At 52.2% G+C, this 21,486-nt stretch overlaps 1 protein-coding gene and 1 pseudogene across 1 annotated transcript; both read left to right on the forward strand.

Moving 5' to 3' along the window:
• The first annotated feature begins 5,452 nt into the window (after positions 1-5,452).
• On the forward strand, positions 5,453-6,307 carry LOC136465716 (secreted RxLR effector protein 161-like). The gene is made up of 2 exons (XM_066464340.1): positions 5,453-5,548; positions 5,870-6,307. The coding sequence occupies exons 1-2, from the start codon at positions 5,453-5,455 to the stop codon at positions 6,305-6,307; spliced, it is 534 nt and encodes a 177-aa protein (XP_066320437.1).
• Positions 6,308-10,390: 4,083 nt separating this feature from the next.
• Positions 10,391-20,715, forward strand: LOC136463556 (uncharacterized; annotated as a pseudogene).
• The last annotated feature ends 771 nt before the right edge of the window (positions 20,716-21,486 follow it).

Below are 21,486 nucleotides of genomic sequence, written 5' to 3' on the forward strand. Positions count from 1 at the left end.
AGCTTGGCGTAGCTGGCCAAGCTCTGCATCTTACTCTACAAGCACAACAGTCATCACCAAAGATATAGCTATTCAGCAATACAAAGCACATTCGCCTATATACCGTACTTGCTTTCTGCTTGGATACACTTCTGAGCTGCTCGGACTTCTGCTTTAGCTACGTGGAAGCACTCGCCAGCTGCTCGGACTTGCCACGCTACTGCTCGGACGCAGTCGCCAACTGCTCGGATAGGACGCCCTTCTGATACTCTAGGTCCCACGCGTTGGACTCAGCAAGGTCTCGCTCGCGCTGGGCCCTCTAGATGCTTTTGTCCATAAGGTTCATCGCCTCCTTGAGTTTTTCATTTTCCTCGACGATGGGCTCCATCCTTTTGATCAGCTGGTGGCGCTGCTCGACAGTCTGAGTTATCCCCTACAAGCGCACAATGGCAATGACGAACTCTGATCTCCAACGTCAAAGACGAGGATTCTAGATGCAGTACTAACCTTGATTTTCTTCATCACTCCGGCAAGGGAGGACTTCAGTCTCCTCATTTCCTGGGTGGTGTCCTCCTCCTCAATAACCACCACCTCGTCGCCACGTCTGCGGAGGATTCAGACGGCTTGGGGTCGAGACTCCTCGTGTTCAATCTTTTCCACCTCATCCTCCTCCGCCACGGCTGGAGGCACCACTAGGGGGTTCTGTGGCCAGACAGTGGGTCTGACCATGCTCTATGACACCTCAAGGGGCGTCGTCTGCTCCTCGAGCACGATCAGCTTTGCCGCCCCAGACTCAGGTGCGGCATCGACATCTCCCACATTCGCCGCTGAAGACCCGGCGGCTTCCGCCGTTGCCCCAAGCGCCGTCGCCGATCCGTCCGTCGTTGGTGCCAACTATTCACCGCCACCACGTTCACCAGTAACGGTGGTTGACTCCTCCGTAGACCACTAAGCACTCGGGGACTCTGGAATGGGGTCTACCGCCACCTCCTCCACTCCAAGATCAGCCTTCGGTTGCTCGACTGTCTGGTCGGGCGGGGTCGGATCCTCCGCACACCTTGCACTGCATCAGATCAGCTTGTTAGTCGCCAACAAAACTAAGGAACGACAGCAAAAAAAACTCCAAGGCAAGGATACTTACGGTTTGGTATGCCGGTACAATTTCTTGAACCGACGCTGCCTACCCGAGCCCCCAGCCGTGGCCTTGGGGTCGACGCCTGTGCCTTGGGGTGGAGGTCCCGCGGTCTCTACCATCAGCCTTTCCTCTACTCTGATGGATAAGTCTCTGTGTTGGCTGGTCTTTGTGGGCTGCATCTAGGAAAGTAGCATCTTAGCATCTAGGACTAGCATCTAGGACCATCTAGGACAGCATCTAGGACTAGCATCTAGGACAACATCTAGGACAACACCTTAGCATCTAGGACTAGCATCTTGGCATATGCTTGGCATCTTGGCATATGCTTGGCGGGCTAGCAGCCTATAAATATATATCCCCAACCCCTTAGGTTGGCATGGCATTTGTGTGAGAAATAAACTAGAAAATTGCCCCGACTCCTAGTGTCATCCTCTCTCGATGAGAGTAAGAATTCTGCTACTACCAAGAGTAAGAATTCAGCGACTAACAAGTGGTATCAGAGCCATACTATCCTGTAGCCTGAGCATCTCCAGCTCATCTCCTTTCCTAGCCGCGCAATAGCCCTAGCTAGGAGTAGCAGTAGCTCCGGCCGCACCTACTCACTCCTCTCCCTCTGCGCGTCTGAAGCAACCCTCTCCCCATGTAGCAGCCCCTCGGTAGCGCGTCATGTCCACAGGGTAGTCTCAGCGCTCAGTCACCTCGAGCACACGATGTCGGTAGGAGGCCGAACTTGCCACGGCAGAGGAACATGAGCGAGCGGCGGTAGAGGCCGCTTTGGCGGTGGCAAGGGCATCGAGGCTGGCAATGGCGGAGCTGGCAGCAGCCAGAGCAGAGGCGGAAGTAGCGACAACGGTGGATGCAGCGCGTGCAGCAGCATCAGAGGTTGAGGCTCTGCATGGCAGCATCAACAGCTCTGTTTCTGCTGACGATAGCGCCAACACGGACCTCGAGCTACTGGGGAGGGAGGCAGCGTGAGCGCGGGCGGCGTAGTAGGTAGCCGTGCACGCCCATGAGCGCGGTGGCAGCCCAGACAGGCACGGACGCGCCAGTGGCGCTCCTAGAGGAGGTGCGCATGGTGGTGGCGCCCCTGGAGGAGGCGCTCATGGCGGTGGCGCTCTTGGAGGAGGCGTGCATGGCGGTGGTGCTCCAGGAGGAGGCACGCATGGCAACGGTGGCGGACGAGTCGATGTAGAGCATGACCTTCATAGGCGGTGTGGCTCTCTCTCCCTGGATCGGTACTATGGTTACCACGGGCTCTAGGCTGTTGTTAGGGACGTCGGCCCCAACGGTGGGTGGCCTACCCTCACTAAGACCAACTACGTCGAGTGGGCTGTGGTGATGAGGGTAAAGCTCCAGGTGCAGCACATGTGGGAGCCAGTCCAATACGGCGACATCGACTATGACTAGGATTGACGGGCGTTGGATGCCCCCATCGCTGCAGTCCCATCTGAGATGTAGTTTTTGCTTACCAACAAGCGGACTGCCAAGGAGGCTTGGGACGCCATCGCTTAGGCACGCATCGGCAGCGACCATGCCCGCAAGTCCACACTATAGGCACTTTGCAAGGAGTGGGAGAACCTGGCCTTCAAGCTAGGTGAGGACATTGATGGCTTTGCTCTCTGTCTCAACACTCTGTTGCAGAAGATGGTGCAGTTCGGCGATGACACCTATGGTGAGGAGAGAGCTATCGAAAAGCTCTTCTGCTGCATCTCCGAGAAGTACAAGCAGATGGCTCGCTCGATCGAGTCCCTACTGGATCTCTCCACGATGTTGATCAAGGAGGCGATAGGTCGCCTCAAGGTTGTCGACAGCGATGAGCCACAGTCTCTCTTGGGGCCCATCACCACTAGTGGGAAGCTCCTTCTCACTTGGGAGCAATGGGCTACCTACCAAGGTGACCGAAAGAAGGGGGAGCCTTCTTCTGTGATAGGTGGCCGCAAGCATGGCAAGCAGCGCAAGGCGCATAGAGACGCCCAGGCCGGGCGCAAGGACATGCCGAGGGTGATGCCTGTAGAGGCACCTAGGGCGGCGCCACCGGCAAGCACAAGCTGGCACGAGATGACACCTGCCGCAACTGCGGCCACCTTGGCCATTGGGCCATGGACTGTTGATAGCCACGACGCACCCAGGCCCACATCGCATAGGCGGAGAAGGAGGAGCCGGCTCTGTTCATGGCACATGCAAGCATCGAGCTACCTCTAGCGGCACTGGCCACAGCAGCTCTCCTTCACCTTGACGAGCCAAAAGCACATGCCCTCCTCGGCGATGGCTCCGGCAACAAGACTGATGGGTGGTGCCTCGACACCAGCGCCACCCATCACATGACCAATCGATGGGAGTTCTTCACTGAGCTTGACTCTAGTGTCCGAGGCTCCATCAAGTTTGGGGATGCCTCCAGCGTGGAGATCAAGGGCGTCGGCTCCATCATCTTCACCACCGTGTCTGGTGAGCACATGCTGTTCATCAGAGTCTACTACATCCCCACGTTGAGGAACTCCATCATCACCTTGGGATAGCTAGATGAGAACAGTTCACGCGTGGTGGTTGAGGATGGAGTCATGAGGATTTGGGATCGCCATCGCCGCCTTCTCGCCAAGGTATCCAGAAGCACAAATCAACTCTACGTCCTTAATGTGCAGGTGGCACAACCCCTCTGTCTCACTGCTTGTTGGGATGATGAGGTGTAGTAGTGGCACGGGCGCTTTGGGCACGTTCACTTCGAGGCCCTAAAGCGGCTCAGTGCCATGGAGATGGTGCGAGGCCTACCATGCCTTGACCATGTGGAGCAGCTCTGCGACGTCTACGTGTTGACGAAGTAGAGGCGACTCCCCTTTCCCCAGCGGGCGAGCTTTCGAGCCAACGAGAGGCAAAAGCTTGTGCACGGGGACTTGTGTGGCCCGATGACACCGGCCACACCGAGAGGACGACGCTACTTCTTTCTACCTGTCGATGACCTCTCCCGCTACATGTGGGTGATGGTCCTCGATAGCAAGGGAGAGGTTGTAGACGCCATTGGGCGCTCGCAGGCTACTATGGAGGTGGAGTGCGGCCGCAAGCTACACGTACTATGCACTGACAACGGTGGCTGAATTCACATCGTACTACGCTGATGAGGGCATTTAGCGCCACTACTCCACGCCGTACAGCCCATAGCAGAATGGTGTCGTCGAGTGGTGCAACCAGATGGTTGTGGGGATGGCTTGGGCCCTTCTCAAGCAGAGGGGGATGCTGGCTGTCTTCTGGGGAGAGGCGGTGGTGTCGATCATCTACATCCTCAACCGCTCACCTACCAAGGCGCTTGACGGCAGGACGCCATACGAGGCTTGGCATGGGCGCAAGCCGGTAGTCTCCCACTTGCGGGTCTTTAGCTGCCTCGCGTTCGCCAAGGAGCTTGGCCACATCAGCAAGCTCGACGATAGGAGCACTCCGGGAGTGTTCATCGGCTACGCGGAGGGCTCGAAGGCCTACCGCATCCTCGACCCAAAGACACGGCGTGTGTGCACGGCATGCGACGTTGTGTTCGACAAAGGGCGAGGATGGGCATGGGACAAGGCGGTGGACGACAGCTCGGCTCTGACGTACGACGACTTCACTATCAAGTACGTCCACTTTGAGCAAGTTGGGAGAGTAGGTAGCTCTTCTTCGATGAGTGTATCTACCCTAGTCCTCGAGCCTCCACTGACCCCAGCGCCTGCTACTCTGATAGCACCACGCTCTCTAGCCAGGACCTTGGCTGCGATGAGTTCTTCATCGGCTCCACCACAGTCAGCACCGCCACGCACTCCAGCACCGACAGACACCTCTCTAGGCACGTCTACTCCAACACCAGCTCGTGTCGAGCATAGCCTGGTTGAGCTCGCTACTCCACTCTCTCACAACAAGGAGCACATCGACGCGTACCATGATGGCGAGCCGTTGTGGTACCGTACGATGGAGAACTTGCTCAGCGACCAGCTAGTGTCGGGACTGGTGCCTCACGACCTAGAGGCGCGTTTGCACCTTGCGTGTGATGATAGCGAGCCTCAGTCATTTGCAGAGGCCGAGAGATAGGCGGCATGGCGCGCCGTGATGCAATTGGAGATGGATGTAGTTGAGAAGAACCACACATAGGAGCTTGCTGACCTTCCTCATGGTCACCGTGTGATCACCCTTAAGTGGGTGTACAAGCTGAAGAGGGATGAAGCCAGTGCCATCGTCAAGCACAAGGCTCGCTTGGTGGCACGAGGTTTCATGCAGCAGGAGGGGGTCGACTTTGACGACGCCTTTGCTCCCGTGGCACAGATGGAGTCCATGCGACTCCTTGTGCTAGCTGCCTAGCAGGGCTGGCGTGTTCATCACATGGACGTCAAGTCGGTGTTCCTTAACGGCGACTTGAAGGAGGAGGTCTACGTGCACCAGCCACCGGGATTTGCGATCCCCAGCAAGGAGGGCAAGGTGCTCCGCCTATGCAAGGCCCTCTATTACTTGCGGTAGGCACCGAGGGCGTGGAATGTCAAGTTGGATTCCATGCTAAAGGGGATGGGCTTTGAGCAAAGCCTGCATGAGGTGGCCATCTATCGACGTGGCAGTGGAGGAAATGCTCTGCTGGTGGGTGTCTACGTCGATGACTTGGTGATCACCGGCACCAAGGATGAGGAGGTGGCGGCATTCAAGGAAGAGATGAAGGCCACCTTCTAGATGAGTGACCTGGGACTTCTCTCCTTCTACCTAGGAATCGAGGTGCACCAGGATGACTCTGGGATCACACTTCGATAGACCGCCTACGCCAAGCGCGTTATTGAGCTAGCTGGGCTCACTGACTGCAACCCAGCTCTCACTCCGATGGAGGAGAGGCTAAAGCTAAGCCACGATAGCACGACGGAGGAGGTGGACACTACGCAATACCAGCATCTTGTGGGGAGCCTTCGCTACCTCGCCCACACATGGCTGGACTTGGCATTCTCCGTCGGCTATGTTAGTCGGTTCATGCAGCGACCAATGATGGAGCACCAGCAGGCTATGAAGAGGATCATCTGCTACATTGTGGGGACTCTCGACCACAACCTCTACTACCCTAGGTGCCCTAGGGCGGCACACTTTGTTGGGTACAGCGACAGCGACCACGTCGGTGACATCGACACCAGCAAGAGCACGAGCGGGATCCTCTTCCTCCTCGGCAAGTGCCTCGTTAGCTGGCAGTCGGTCAAGCAGTAGGTGGTGGCCCTGTCCAGCTACGAGGCCAAGTACATAGCGGCCTCCACCGCTTTGACTCAGGCACTCTGGCTTGCTCGACTGCTTGGTGATCTCCTCGGCAGAGACACTAGAGTGGTGGAGCTTAGGATGGACAGCAAGTCCGCTCTAGCCCTAGCAAAGAACCCCGTCTTCCATGAATGGAGTAAGCACCTCTGGGTGAGGTACCACTTCATCCGAGGCTGTTTGGAGGAAGGGAGCATCAAGGCGAGCTACATCAACACCAAGGACTAGCTTGCGGACCTGCTTACCAAGCCTCTTGGGAGGATCAAGTTCCTTGAGCTCTGCTCCAGGACCGGGATGGTTCAACTTTCCCACAAGACGACGCACAAGACTTAGGGGGAGAATGATGGATAAATCTCTATGTTGGCTGGTCTTTGTGGGGCTATAGCTAGGACAATAGTATCTTAGCATCTAGGACAGCATCTAGGACTAGCATCTAGGACCATCTAGGACAACATCTAGGACTAGCATCTAGGACAGCATCTAGGACAACACCTTAGCATCTAGGACTAGCATCTTGGTATATGCTTGGCTGGCTAGCAGCCTATAAATATGTATCCCCAACCCCTCAGGTTGGCATGACATTTGTGTGAGAAATAAACTAGAAAATTGCCCCAACTCTTAGTGTCATCCTCTCTCGATGAGAGTAAGAATTCTGCTACTACCAAGAGTAAGAATTCAGCGACTAACATCCTCTGCTCGCCGCTTTGGGGCTCCCCTCACCTACTGCTTAGGAACTTCCTCCGCCCACCGCTCCGGAGCTCCCCTCGCCTACTGCTCGGGGACTTTCTCCGCCTACCGCTCCTAGGCTCCCCTCGCCTGCTGCTTGGGGACTTCCTCCGCCTACCGCTCCGGGGCTCCCCTTGCCTACTGCTCGGGGACTCCCATCGCCTATTGTTGGGGAACCTCCTCCCCTCCCATCGACTGTTCCTCCATGCACGTGCTGCGCGGAGGCGCCTTTGTGCTCAGTGGAGGAGCAACTGGAACTTCGTCATCATCTGACCACTCGAATACCGTGGTCCTTCGTGTTCGAGTGGTCTGGTCGCCACCAAGCGAGATGCCGCCCGGCTGGAGGGGAGCGGCACCTGCCATCTTTCTCTTCTTTTGGGCCGGCTCATCTACCGCTGCCCTCTTCCCTTGGATTTTCTTCAACATCGGGGATGGACTCTCTGACAAGATGCTGACGGTTTCCTCCCTTCGGCCAATCGCTCCTCGGCACGCTCAAGAAGTACACCACTCTTTCCTATAAATGGATCTTCGCATGAGTAAATCAATCAACCGCTCGGCAATGACAAAAGATAAAAAAGCATCAGGAACGTACAACTGAGATATTTACCTGAGGAGGCAGATTTTTGCAGTGAAAGGGTTTTGTTTGCCCTGACAAGTTGAATGAGGCAAGTGGAGTGAACAACTCTGCGGCCCGCTCCTACACAACATCCCTCGACAGCATCTTCGACCTCTCCCGGGTACCGTCGGTCTCCCCCTTGAACTCAAAGGCAGGGTGGGCCCTCTCCTTGCAGGGCTGGATACGACGCACTATAAAGCTTGCCGCCACTAATCCACTGTTGGTCTTCATGCCCTTTATTAAGCCAAGGAGCTCCCTCACTTGCTCCATATCAGCACTGTTTGGTGTCACCGACCAGCTCTTCTGGCTCTTCGGTATGTGGTCGGCGTTGTAGTGGATTGCAGGGTGGCTCTACTTCATGTAAAATCACCTAGTGTTTCACCCCTTCAGCGATGTGCTTAGCGGAACAGTAAGGTATTGCCCTGCCATTCCATCGCGTAGCTAAAGATACACTCCGCCGACCACCTTGGAACCACCGCCGCCTCTCTTCTTCAGCCAGAATAGGTGACGGAAGAGATTGAAGTGTGGAAGGATTCCGAGATACTCCTCATAGAAATAGATGAAGATATATATATGTGCAATATGATATTTGGGGGTGGAGGTTGCACAGACTAACAGCCCAGAGCTCCAACAGATCCCTCAAGAATGGTTGAACAGGAAATCCCAACCCCCACTAGAAATAGTCCTCAAATACCACCACTTTGTCGGTATGAGGCATGGGGAAGGGCTCACCGAGGGCCGGCTGCCATCCGGCGGTGATGCGGTCAGGCAGAACGCCTGCCTCCACCAATCTATTGAGCTCTGCCTCTCCTGTTCGTGATGGCACCCACTCTTCGTCATGCCAGATTTTGGCGCTCGCCTTCTAGGGGCTCGTCTTCTTTGGTTTCGCGGCTCCCTTCTTCGGCGCCATCTCTTAGATCTGGCTAGGGTTTGGCAGCAGAAGCAGGAGTAGATGTGAATCTGGAAGTGCGATGGTTGAGGAGGAAGACAAAATGGTAAATGGGCAAAGGTATGAGAGCGGGGTGCGGCGGCGCAGTTATAAAGCACTCCCCCCTCCTTTTCACATTCGAGGGTTTTTGGGAAACCGTTCCCACGATTTGCGTTTCTCTGAATTCCTTGCAACTGAAGGTGGGCCGTTATCTGAGCCTTCGTGCAGCCCCAGCCCGTATCGCTGATTTATCTCCGCAATTTGTTACGGCTCGCCGAATATTCACCGACATCTCCGTCAACCATTACGGCTCAGTAATTACTACTGTACAGACGTTACTTCGGTGTTTTCTCCGCGATTCTGTTTTCTCCAAGTTGACTGATGTTTCTGACCCTGGCACCATGTCACCTACTGTCAGGCTCGGGGACTAAGTGGGCACACTTCACCTTGCGGTGAATGTGCTTTTCGGGGCTACGCCCGGGGACTGGCTGCCTGCTCAACTGATCTTCTACTTTGGACCCTGGCACCACATGACCATGTCACCTGCTGTTAGGCTCGGGGAATAAGTGAGCACACTTCACCTTGCGGTGAATGTGCTTTTCGGGGCTACGCCCGGGGACTGGCTGCCTACTCGGCTAGTCTTCTACTTTGGACCCTAGCACCACATGACTATGTCATCTACTGTCAGGCTTGGGGACTAAGTGGGCACACTTCACCTCACGGTGAATGTGTTTTGCTTTATTCTGGAAGACTCCGCGCCTCTTGAAGCTGAAGAAGACTATTTCCTTTTCTCGTGATCGGACTCTAAGTAGGCACACTTGATCCACTGTGAAGAAATTTTCAATTATGAACTTGAGCTCCTTACACCCTTATGGCAAGCCGTACTTGGTTTACACTGCTCGGTGACGGTTCACGCTGCTCGGTAATGGCTCGACAACTGCTCGGCAACTCATCACGATGGTCGGACCATGAGTTTGACTGCTCGGCTTTGTTCGCACCTGCTCAAACAAGCTCAAGATGGCGTTGCACAACGGATATAAGGCGTTCGGGGACTAACTGTGGGGGGTACGACCCCGGATATCCATGGCATACCACATGGGCTACGCCCCAGGGGCGGCCCAACCCACAAGACGAAGCCTTGTGGGGCACGGCTCTGCTCGACGGCTCCCGTAAGACACCGGGAACATATCCTGAAGATACTACGAGATCTATTAGGATATGTATGATCCCAAGATTCCTGTAATCTGTTATTATTTTTCGGTTATCTCTCAGATCTAACCGACTTGTAACCCTGTCCCCTGAACTATATAAGGAGGGCAGGGACCCCCTCCAAACATATGTAATATCATACGATAGCTAATACAAACCAACAGACCACAGGAGTAGGGTATTACGTCATACTGACGGCCTGAACCTGTCTAACTCATGTGTCTCTGTTGCCTTCTTGTTCTTGATCACACGCTTCTTTGCCGATCAATCTACCTTCGTGGGATACCCCTCGGAGGACTGCCGACGATATTCTGTCGACAATTAGGTAAATGCGATGAGTGTGATAATAGGAGCTCACAATGGCATTTTTCTTAGCATTCCTTCGACATTTTGCTAATCTCACCTCCTAGAGATGAATTTCGTGCTGGCTGATTGTTTCATCATCTATATTTTGTTGCTCAGTTTTTAACTACAGTTTTATATCTCATGGTCTTCCTTGTGATTGAGGTGGTATATTAACTTATTTATATGCACTCAACTTGTTCCTGGGGTCTGATCAGCCATGTTCAAGAAACCTGTTGATGTGAAAACCATACAGCGCTTGTCTGGGGCGGACAAAAAGAAGCTAAGAAGAACTGCCAAGGAAAGGTTTCCACAGGCTTATGATGCTGATCTCGATGCCATCCTTCCTCCCAAGGTGATGACTTGTTTTGTTTTATTTACACCATCAGTGTCTGATAGAAGAATATGTAATTCACATGTTAACTAGGTTTCATATCTAGCCTTCCTTAACTTCCATGGACTAAAGAATTTGTTGTTGATGTTAGTGTAGTATGGGACGATAACATGTAAGGCTACGCTAACGAAATTACAGGCATGCTTTGGATCCCTTGCTCGCCCTCACCTTGCCTAACAGAGTAAGAAGTTGAAACAGTGGACGGTGTTTGGTTCTCTCGCTAGCTGCCTTGTTATTTATGAAAGCGAGGATTTTCCTCGCTTGCTCTGGAGAGCCAATTCAGCTCACCACCTTCCTCAGCAAGGCGAGGCGAGCGGCAGGGCAAGGCAATCAAGCAGGCCCTACATATCATCATTATATGACTCCCTCGGTTCCTTTTTGTTAGTCTTTTCATCTTAGGCGCGTATTGAGGAGCTTCAAATTTAAGGGGACGACAAGCAAAAAAGACTGCATTAGCCGTACTCTTCCACTGACTCTGTCACTTTGTGCATTCGTGGAGAAAATACACTAGCTTTATGCTATCCAGTATTGGTTGAAGCCTTTTGAATTCCCAATCCTCTCTCACATGGGGGGCATTTACATATTTACCATTATTACATATGACATCTTACACTGTGTCACTGACATGGTACTTTTTATACCACTCACATCATAATAATGGTAAATATGTAAATAATCCCTCACATGGTGGGTATAGGAAGTGGAGAGACAAGCCATTGGTGACGTAGGCAATTGATTGGCAGGCATGCGCCATTACGCGGGCAGTAAAGAAGCAAGGGTAAAATAGGAAGGAAGTAGTTAAAGATTCCCTTCAAACCTTACATGCCTATAAAATGAAAAAACTCTCTAATCCTAAGATGCCTAACATAAAGAAACGGAGGAGTACATGTTAGACGTTATATTGTTTGGGTTGTCACCATCAACTTGGCATACATTGTGTGGTAGAGCTCTGGTCTTAGTGAAGGAATAGTAGCCTACTTGTTCATGTATGCTTGTGAAATTTCAACTCGTAACATTTACTTTTTCTTTATCATATTCCTTCTCATTCCTATTGTCATGTACGGGCGCCAGTACGTGAGGCGCCATAGGGCCCGCGACATCCGTCGCGCGGTAGAGCGCGCTGCGCGCGCGGGAGTCCAGCCGGGCGACGCTGGTGCCCAGCCTGCGGCCTCTGGCTGAGCAGAGGAGTCTGCAAGGAAGACGCGTGACTAAGAATAGAAAGATTGAGTCGGTTATGGCTAAGAATAGGAAGAGTCCAAGTTGGTTAGGAATTGTAGCTTTTAGTCGGTTAGCATCCAAGCTTATTTAAGCATGTACGTGAACTCACGAAAGGATAAGTAATATCAGATTTCTCAAATATATCTCTCTCCTAAAATCTCTTAAGCCTACGGCAGGGGACTCACCATCGCCGGAGAAGACGGCCGATGGCTACGAACTCCGTAGCCGAGGTCCTGCTACCCTAGGGCTCGACACCCTTGACAACCTGGTATCACGGTCACGATCCTCTTCTTCCCGCTCCGCTGATCCACCTACAGCCGCACCAGCCCTAGCCGCTGCGCCTGAGCCATCTGCACCCGCTACCTCATCTCTAGCCGCTGCGCCGCCAACCCTCATGGCGGAACCATCCAACGCTGACCTCGCCAAGCTGATCGCGAGCCTCTCCAGCACGATCACCTCCCTACAGGATGACATCGCGACGCTGAAGAAGGACAAGGAGAAGTCCCCCTCGTCGTCGGGCATGGGACCGGGCGGTGATGGACAGCACCACAACGACCGGCCGCCGTGATTTCAAAAGCTGGATTTTCCACGCTACGATGGCAAAACCGATCCGCTGATCTTCGTCAATCGATGCGAGTCGTACTTCCATCAGCAACGCATCATGGAGGAGGAGAAAGTCTAGATGGCTTCGTATAATCTGGAGGACGTCGCCCAATTATGGTACATCCAAGTCCAGGCGGACGAGGGCACTCCTCGGTGGAGCCGCTTCAAGGACATCCTCCACCTGCGCTTTGGGCCGCCCCTGCGCTCAGCGCCACTGTTCGAGCTCTCTGAGTGCAGGCGCACGGGCTCCGTTGAAGAGTACCAGAATCGCTTCCAGGCCCTTCTTCCACGCGTCGGGCCACTGGATGAAGTCCAGCATGTACAGCTCTTCATGGGAGGACTCCTACCGCCGCTGAGCCACGCGGTGCGGATTCATAACCCGCAGTCGCTCGCGGCCGCCATGAGCCTGGCACGCCAAGTGGAGTTGATGGAGCTCGATAGGCTGACACCGGCCCCTGCCTAGGCTGCTCCACACGGCCTGCTGCCAGCACCAGCCCCACGACCGGCCCTAGCCCTGCCCGCCCCTGCTGACAAGACTGCGCAACCACCGGGCCGTACAGAAGGGGCCCCAGTGAAACGACTCTCGGTGGCGGAACAGGATGAACGACGCCGCCTTGGGCTGTGTTTCAACTGCGACGAGAAGTACTTCCGGGGTCACAACCGTGTCTGCCGGCGCCTCTTCTTCATCGGGGGAGTCGAGTATGCCGACGCCGACAAGGAGGACACCGATCCGGCACTGGAGGCCCCGGTTTTCTCCCTGCATGCGGTGGTAGGTTTACCGGGCTGCGACACGATGCAAGTCCATGCCGCGGTAGGAGCCACTACTTTCGTCGCGCTGCTCGACATAGGCTCCACCCACAACTTCATCGGCGAAGATGCAGCGCGCCGCTTTGGGCTGTCCGTTCGATCACAGCCCCGGCTCACGGCTCGGGTGGCTAACGGCGAGCGGATCGCCTACCCAGGGGTCCTCTGCGACGCCTCCATCACCATCGACGGCGTGACGTTCCAAGTCGACCTTTACGTCATGCCGTTGGCGGGCTTCGACCTCGTCCTCGGGACACAGTGGCTCGCCACCTTGGGTCCCGTCGTTTGGGACATCGCGGCACGAACCCTGCAGTTCCAGCACCAGGGGTGTTCTGTCTGTTGGTCTAGTGTCCCGGCAACCGCGCCTCCGTCCTTAGGCGCCACGACGGCGAGTCCCATGATCGCCACCGACGCCACGGCCGCTGGGGAGCCCCTGCTGGAAGCGCTCCTGGGGGCTTTTGGGGTAGCCTTTGACGAGCCCCAGGGCCTCCCTCCGAGGCGTGCCCACGACCACCGCATCACCCTCAAGCCAGGCACGACACCAGTGGCGGTCTGGCCCTATCGGTACCCTGCGGCGCACAAAGACGAGTTGGAACGTCAATGTGCGTCGATGCTGGAGCAGGGCATCGTCCGCCGCAGCGATTCGGCGTTCTCCTCACCGGTCCTCCTCGTCAAGAAGCCGGATGGATCATGGCGTTTCTGCGTCAACTACCATGCCTTGAACACGCTCACCATCAAGGACACGTTCCCGATCCCCGTCGTCGACGAGCTCCTCGACGAGCTACACGGCGCCCACTTCTTCTCCAAGCTCGACTTGCGGTCGGGGTGCCATCAGGTGCGGTTGCGGGCTGAAGATGTGCACATGACGGCGTTCCGCACCCATGATGGCCTGTACGAGTTTCTGGTGATGCCATTTGGGCTTTGCAATGCCCCGGCAACGTTTCAGGCATTGATGAATGACGTCCTGCGGTCGTTTCTTCGCCGTTTCGTCCTTGTGTTTTTTGACGATATTTTGATATACAGTGCGACATGGGCAGACCACCTGCGGCACCTCCGCGCCGTTCTTTCTGAGCTTCATCGCCACCAGCTCTTCCTCAACCGCAAAAAGTGTGCGTTCGGCGCGGCGTCGGTCTCCTACCTCGGCCACACCATCTCCAAGGACGGCGTCGCCATGGATCCGGCCAAGGTGCAGGCCATCCGCGACTGGCCCACTCCGCGCTCGGTGCGTGCGGTGCGTGGGTTCCTCGGCTTGGCGGGTTATTACCGCAAGTTCGTCCACAACTATGGCACGGTGGCCGCCCCGCTCACCGCCCTCCTCAAAAAGGACGGTTTCGCCTGGACCGAGGCAGCTACCGCGGCGTTCGAAGCTCTCAAAGACGCGGTCACCTCGGCCCCTGTTCTTGCCATGCCGGACTTCTCCAAGCTATTCGTCGTCGAGTGCGACGCCTCGTCCCATGGTTTTGGGGCGGTGCTGGTCCAGGCCGGACACCCAATCACATTCTTCAGCCGGGCCATCGCTCCTCGCCACCGTGCACTGGCCGCCTACGAGCGTGAGCTCATTGGCCTTGTCCATGCGGTCCGACACTGGCGACCGTACCTGTGGGGGCGCTCCTTCCTCGTCAAGACGGATCATTATAGCCTCAAGTATCTGCTTGATCAGCGGTTGGCGACGATTCCGCAGCACCATTGGGTGGGCAAGCTCTTGGGCTTCGACTTTACCGTCGAATATAAGCTCGGGACGACGAACATGGTGGCAGACGCTCTCTCCCGCCGCGACACTCCGGAGGAGGGCGCCATTCTGGCTCTCTCAGCGCCCCGGTTTGACTTCGTCGACCGTCTTCGCCATGGACAGCTCGTGGAACCGGCCATCGTCGCCATCCGGGATGACGTGCTAGCTGGCATACGCACAGCCCCTTGGGCTATCGTCGACGGCATGCTGCAGTACGCGGGACGCTTGTACATTCCGCCGGCCTCCCCGTTGCTACATGAGATCTTGGAGGCCGTCCATGCTGAGGGCCATGAGGGAGTACAGCGCACGCTGCATCAACTACGCCGGGACTTCCATTTTCCTAATATGAAACAAGTTGTGCAGGAGTTTGTCAGGGGGTGCGCCACTTGTCAGCGCTATAAGTCTGAGCATTTGCACCCGGCGGGGCTGCTGCTTCCTCTGCCTGTGCCGCAGGGGGTCTGGACGGATGTGTCGCTTGATTTCATTGAAGCACTTCCTCGAGTTCGCGGCAAGTCGATCATCCTGACCGTGGTGGATCGATTCAGCAAGTACGGCCACTTCATCGCGCTGTCCCACCCCTACTCGGCTGAGTCCGTGGCACAGGCCTTCTTCGCCGACATCGTCCGTCTACATGGGGTGCCGCAGTCTTTGGTGTCCGACCGCGATCCAGTCTTCACCTCCAAGTTCTGGCACGAGCTGATGCGGTTGATGGGCACCAAGCTGCACATGACATCGGCGTTCCACCCACAGTCCGACGGGCAGTCCGAGGCGGCCAACCGTGTCATCACCATGTACCTGCGCTGCCTCACTGGCGATCGGCCGCACCAATGGCTTCAGTGGCTTCCGTGGGCGGAGTACGTCTTCAACACCGCCTACCAAAGCTCTCTCCAGGACACCCCGTTCCGGGTTGTCTACGGGCGTGACCCTCCGTCGATCCGGTCCTATGAGCCGGGGGACACTAGGGTGGCGGCTGTTGCCCGCACCATCACTGACCGTGACGAGTTCTTAGCGGATGTGCGTCATCGCCTTGAATAGGCGCAGCAGGTCCAGAAGCATCACTACGACCGGACGCACCGCGACGTCTCATACGCGGTGGGCGATTGGGTCCTTCTTCGCCTCCGACACCGCCCGGTCGCCTCCCTGCCCGACTCTAGCACCGGCAAGCTGAAGCCCAGATACTACGGGCCATATCGCATCACCGAGATCATCAACAATGTCGCCGTTCGCCTCGACTTGCCGGCCGGAGCTCGCATTCACGATGTGTTCCATGTTGGTGTCCTCAAGAAGTTTCACGGGCCTCCACCAACGGCTCCTCCACCACTACCGGCCCTCCACCATGGTGCCGTGACTCCAGAGCCTGCGCGTGCTGTCCGGACCCGCTTGGGCCGTGGTGTACGCCAAGTCTTGATCCAGTGGAAAGGTGAGACGGCTGCCTCCGCGACATGGGAAGATGTTGATGCGTTCCTCACCAAGTTTCCAACATTCCAGCTCGAGGACGAGCTGCCTCTCGAGGGGGGGAGAGATGTCATGTACGGGCGCCAGTACGTGAGGCGCCATAGGGCCCGCGACGTCCGTCGCGCGGCAGAGCGCGCTGCGCGCGCGGGAGTCCGGCCGGGCGACGCTGGTGCCCAGCCTGCGGCCTCTGGCTGAGCAGAGGAGTCCGCAAGGAAGACGCGTGACTAAGAATAGAAAGATTGAGTCGGTTATGGCTAAGAATAGGAAGAGTCCAAGTTGGTTAGGAATTGTAGCTTTTAGTCGGTTAGCATCCAAGCTTATTTAAGCATGTACGTGAACTCAGGAAAGGATAAGTAATATCAGATTTCTCAAATATATCTCTCTCCTAAAATCTCTCAAGCCTGCGGCAGGGGACTCACCCTCGCCGGAGAAGACGGCCGACGGCTACGAACTTCGTAGCCGAGGTCCTGCTACCCTAGGGCTCGACGCCCTTGACACCTATATTTATCAGTTGTACCACGGAAGGAACTTATAGTAATTCTACACATAGTTCTGTACCATTTTTATCTTTATGTATATGTTTGATGAATTTGTTGTAATACTTGCTCTGATGTGCTTTTGTATAGGTTGAGATAACAGTTGCTAAGTACCCGAATCATGCTCTTGTATATGGCATAGAGGGAGAGTTCCCAATGATTTTCAACACTGATGCAAGAGGCCATGAACTGTCTCCAACAGGTTCCTCTTTTCATCTCCACCATATTGGCATTTCTCTTTTCATCTATTAAATCCAACTTTGGTTACTTGTGCTACAGTACTTTCTTGTTATTGTACTACTGTTTTTGAGATTTATTTGTTTCTGGTTGAGTATGCACATAAAAGAAAGGGAACAGAGAACAAACAGAAGCCTCCGCTTCCTGTTATCGAGTGCAATCATCATTAGTTTGATTTCTAATTATCAAATCAGGTGCTTGATTTACTGTAATTTTGTTATGCTCTACTCTTATTTTGTATGTATAACTTATTGGTTTGGTTCTGTATATTGAAAATAAGTTAACTACTTAAACCTAGATTAGCAGATGGTAACCATGAATTATCGAAGTTACTGTCCATAATAGTATAAGGCATCGCTTCCATTAGACATTGCCTGAGTTTATAGAGTTAAGATTTTGTCTACAAAATCGTTGCCTTCTGACTGTTATATAGGTTTTTCACTTACTAATCAACAGTTGTTGCGCATTGGAAATGAATTGAGTATGGTTTATCTACTGCAAATGTTGCAGTTTATGCGCTTTGGAAGGTCCCCCATCTGTTGCCAGCTTTTACGCTTAACGGTGGTGAGGTTTCACGTTTCGTGATTGGTGGTGCTGATCTGATGTTTCCTGGTATCAGCATACCTCCAAAAGGGTTTCCATCTTTTGAAGCTGGCCAACCATGGGCTGTAAAAGTTCCTGGTAACCCTGCTCCAATTGCGGTAAGTTTTTCATATTTTCTTGTAACTGATTTTGCCCAGAGTTTTTAACTGGTAGAGCTTTATCAGTATGTTCAAATCTGCCCTTTTTACCATTATGCATTACACAGGTTGGGAGCACAACTATGAGTGGTACTGAAGCATTGAAGGCAGGGCTACTTGGCAAGGCTTTAAAGATTTTACATTACTACTGTGATATGTTATGGCAAGTGCACACTGACCAGGGATGGTACACAAACGACTTTAGCCATTTCTCAGGAGATTAACTTGTCTAATACTATTTGCAGGGATTCGGCTGATGGTCGCTATGTCCCCAATGAAGGATTTTTTGATGACATTGTTGTTGAAGATCCTAATTCTGTTTCAATATCTCAGTCTCCTGATTCTGCTGAAGAACCTGAAGGCACGAATGATGGTAGTGTTTTGGCTGAAAATGCAGGAGTTGATATTTCAGACAATCATGGTGCTGATCCTGGCATCCAGAGTGAAGCCGTGGAAGAGATAACTGATGCTGTTAACGAACTAAAACTGCCTAAAGATAAAACCACTGAACAGGCACCTGTTGAAATGGAACATCATAATTTGACAACTGAGGAAATTGATTCTCTCTTGGACAAATGCCTTCTGCAAGCGCTATACACAAGCATAAAAGAAAAAGATCTTCCAATGCCAGGAAGTACACTATGGTAAATTTTTTGCTCCAGATCACACATCTTGGTTACCTCTGCTTTAACACATTCTTTCACATTTATGTTTATTCTATTTATTTAAGTTATTGCAATCTAGCAGCTGCTGTATGGTGCACACTCATATATCTAACTTTCATTGGGTTCATCTTTTTTCTCCATGACATATTTTAGGCCTTTGATTACATACATGGAAACATGTTCTGCTCCGCAATAAATGGCATTTATGTTTCTTTCTTTGTTTGCCTGTTGTACTATTAAGCTGTAGCACTACTTATTTTTTCCTTTTTGCCCGACTAATCAAGCATTCTTATTAAAATATTTGGATTACTAGCCTGGCTGATTTTAACGAAATATTCAAATGTTCAACAACTTATAGCTCGCATGTTCTGCCTTTTTTCGTGACTTGGGCTTAAGTCCATTGTCTGTATATTGTTCTGTGCAGGGCAAATCACATACTACCCTGCAGACCTCCTGGTGTTACTCTTGATATCAGAAAGTCATCACACAAAAAGTAGTCAAAGTGGTTACAATCAAAATCTTCATCTGGCCTTGTAAGACTGCTATGTTTTCATATGCATAATTTATGATATATTTGAGTTGGTCCAGTTGTTCTGGACTACATGTAGCAGTTTTTTGTCTTAATTTTTTCTAAGCATTTCAAAGAAGTTCATCCATGTATCCATAAAACTACAAAATTGAAAGGGGGACACATAAACTGCCCATGCCTTCATTACTTGCATGTCACTATTTTATTAGTGTGTGTATATATATATATATGTGTGTGTGTGTGTGTGTGTGTGTGTGCGTGTGTGTGTGTGTGTGCCCGTTCGCTTGTCTTAAATTTGGCTTGTTCGGCTTGTTTTTTCAGCCGGAACAGTGTTTTTCTCTCACAACAATTCAGTCGGAACAGTGTTTTTCAGCCAGTTTCAGCCAAAATTCAGACCAGCGAACGGGGTGACATGATAATCCAACGAGATGGTTCAGGGACTAATCTAATGATTTAGAAATTGTATTGAATCTTATGGCCCAATTTCAAAAATGAAAAAAAAATCAGAATAATGTTTCGCATTCCTTTACTCAAATGTCTGAACAAGGCCCCCCGCTGTGTGTTTTGCAGATTTCAGCAAAGGAGGACAAATATAAGAAGGAATTTATGTTGCTTGCTATCAATCGTAAGCATCCAGACTACATGGCCTTTAGACCGGAAAAGAGGGTACAGGAGCTTGTTGAACACGAAAAGGATGTTGCTGAAAGTAGTGTCACTAAGCAATTGGAGGTTGCAGAGATTTATAAGCCAAGTTCTCATGTTAAACCCATATTTGTGGCTGTCGAAGCTGACATGGAGGAGTATTACAGTGCACCAGAGGCTTCAGATATAGTCTTCAGGTTTGTCTCACTCGCTGTAACTACTTTGTTGGACAAAGTGGCTGATTCTTTTGTGGTAAATAGCTAGTCCTATGTTTGTGAAGTGTAAGGTGTCCATTTTATTCACATTCATATAATTTTGTTTTCTTCTGTGAATTAGGTATGTCAAAAAGGAAAATTTGGTTAAACCTACAGACAAGGCCAAGGTGATTCTTGATGTTACATTATGTGATGCATTGTACAAAGGGGCGATCAAAAAGGGCTCGGCATATCCAACTGAAATCCACAAGAAAGACTTGGGTTCAACATTTTTAAACCGCATGCAAGTTCACCATAAAGTATCAAGAGGAACTTAGGAGATCATACGCAAGGGTGCCATAAGAACTATTCAGATCATGACAGAAAGAAGACAGGGTAATAAGAAGATGACTCGGCTTTCTGGGCTCGAGTGTTTCCTGATGGATCCTGATTCATTGGCTTCTGAACTCCAGAAAAAATTTGCCTGCAGCACCACCACAGCAGAGCTTCCAGGTAACTGGCCTACATCCCTTGTTCATCTTCTGTTCTTGAGCAGACTAGTTATGGTGTGAAGGAAATACCGAAATACATTACATCTACACGACCATTTCAGGTAAGAAAGGGCAGCACGAGGTCTTGGTACAAGGTGGAGTGATTGATGACCTTGCAAAACACCTTGTCGACCACTACGGTGTTCCAAAAAGATACATCGAGGTTTATGACAAAACAAAGAGGTAGGAAGGGGAGCTGATCAGCTGGAGGGCCTTTTAGGTGTTGGAGCGCTTGAATGGTCCAAGGATCTTCAGCTTTGTGCAAAATACGAAATGATCCCAGGATTGTCATTATTATGACAGTGTTGAACTGTGAGTTATATATTTGTTTTCGTTCCTGCCCTTTATTGGTGGAAAATGCTATTGTGCTTCCTGAAGAAACGATGGTTACAGGACAATGAGGTTTCCTCATGTAACCCCCATGCTTTTTGTACGATGACACTTAGTAGTTCGTGCGACTGATCCATGATATGGTAGCGTCCTTAGTAATTCTCATGTTGTATGGTTTTGTAATGTACAGTACCCGCAAACCATTCCCGCCATAGAACTGCAGTTCAGCCAAATTGCTGACTAGATCAGACACCCATATTAAGGATACGAACACTAAAGGCACAGCCCCAGAGCTTAAGGGTACTTGAGACGAACTGGCACAGCCCAGAGCTTAAGGGTACTTGAGCTCACGAACTGGGACAACTGCTGCTTGCTGCCGATAGACAAACCAAAGAGAATCTGGTCATCCATATATATCACTTAAGCAGTGTTGTTATTTACATTTAAATGAGATCAAAATTCTGAAATGTTTAGCACGGAAATAATACACATATATTAACAGAAATGCTATACAACACACGGTCTGGAATTGAGCAATGTCATGAACCGCACCACTACCGCAGTGCATAGTAACAGAACTACATAAGCAAAACGGCGAAAGCATACAGTTGAATATCAAAGATACTAGAGCTGTGTTTGGTCAAGCTTCTAAAAAAATGCTTCTGCTGTTAAAAAACCAGAAAGCAACT

This window comes from Miscanthus floridulus, chromosome 7 (assembly GCF_019320115.1).
Source record: "Miscanthus floridulus cultivar M001 chromosome 7, ASM1932011v1, whole genome shotgun sequence".
Classification (NCBI taxonomy): domain Eukaryota; kingdom Viridiplantae; phylum Streptophyta; class Magnoliopsida; order Poales; family Poaceae; genus Miscanthus; species Miscanthus floridulus.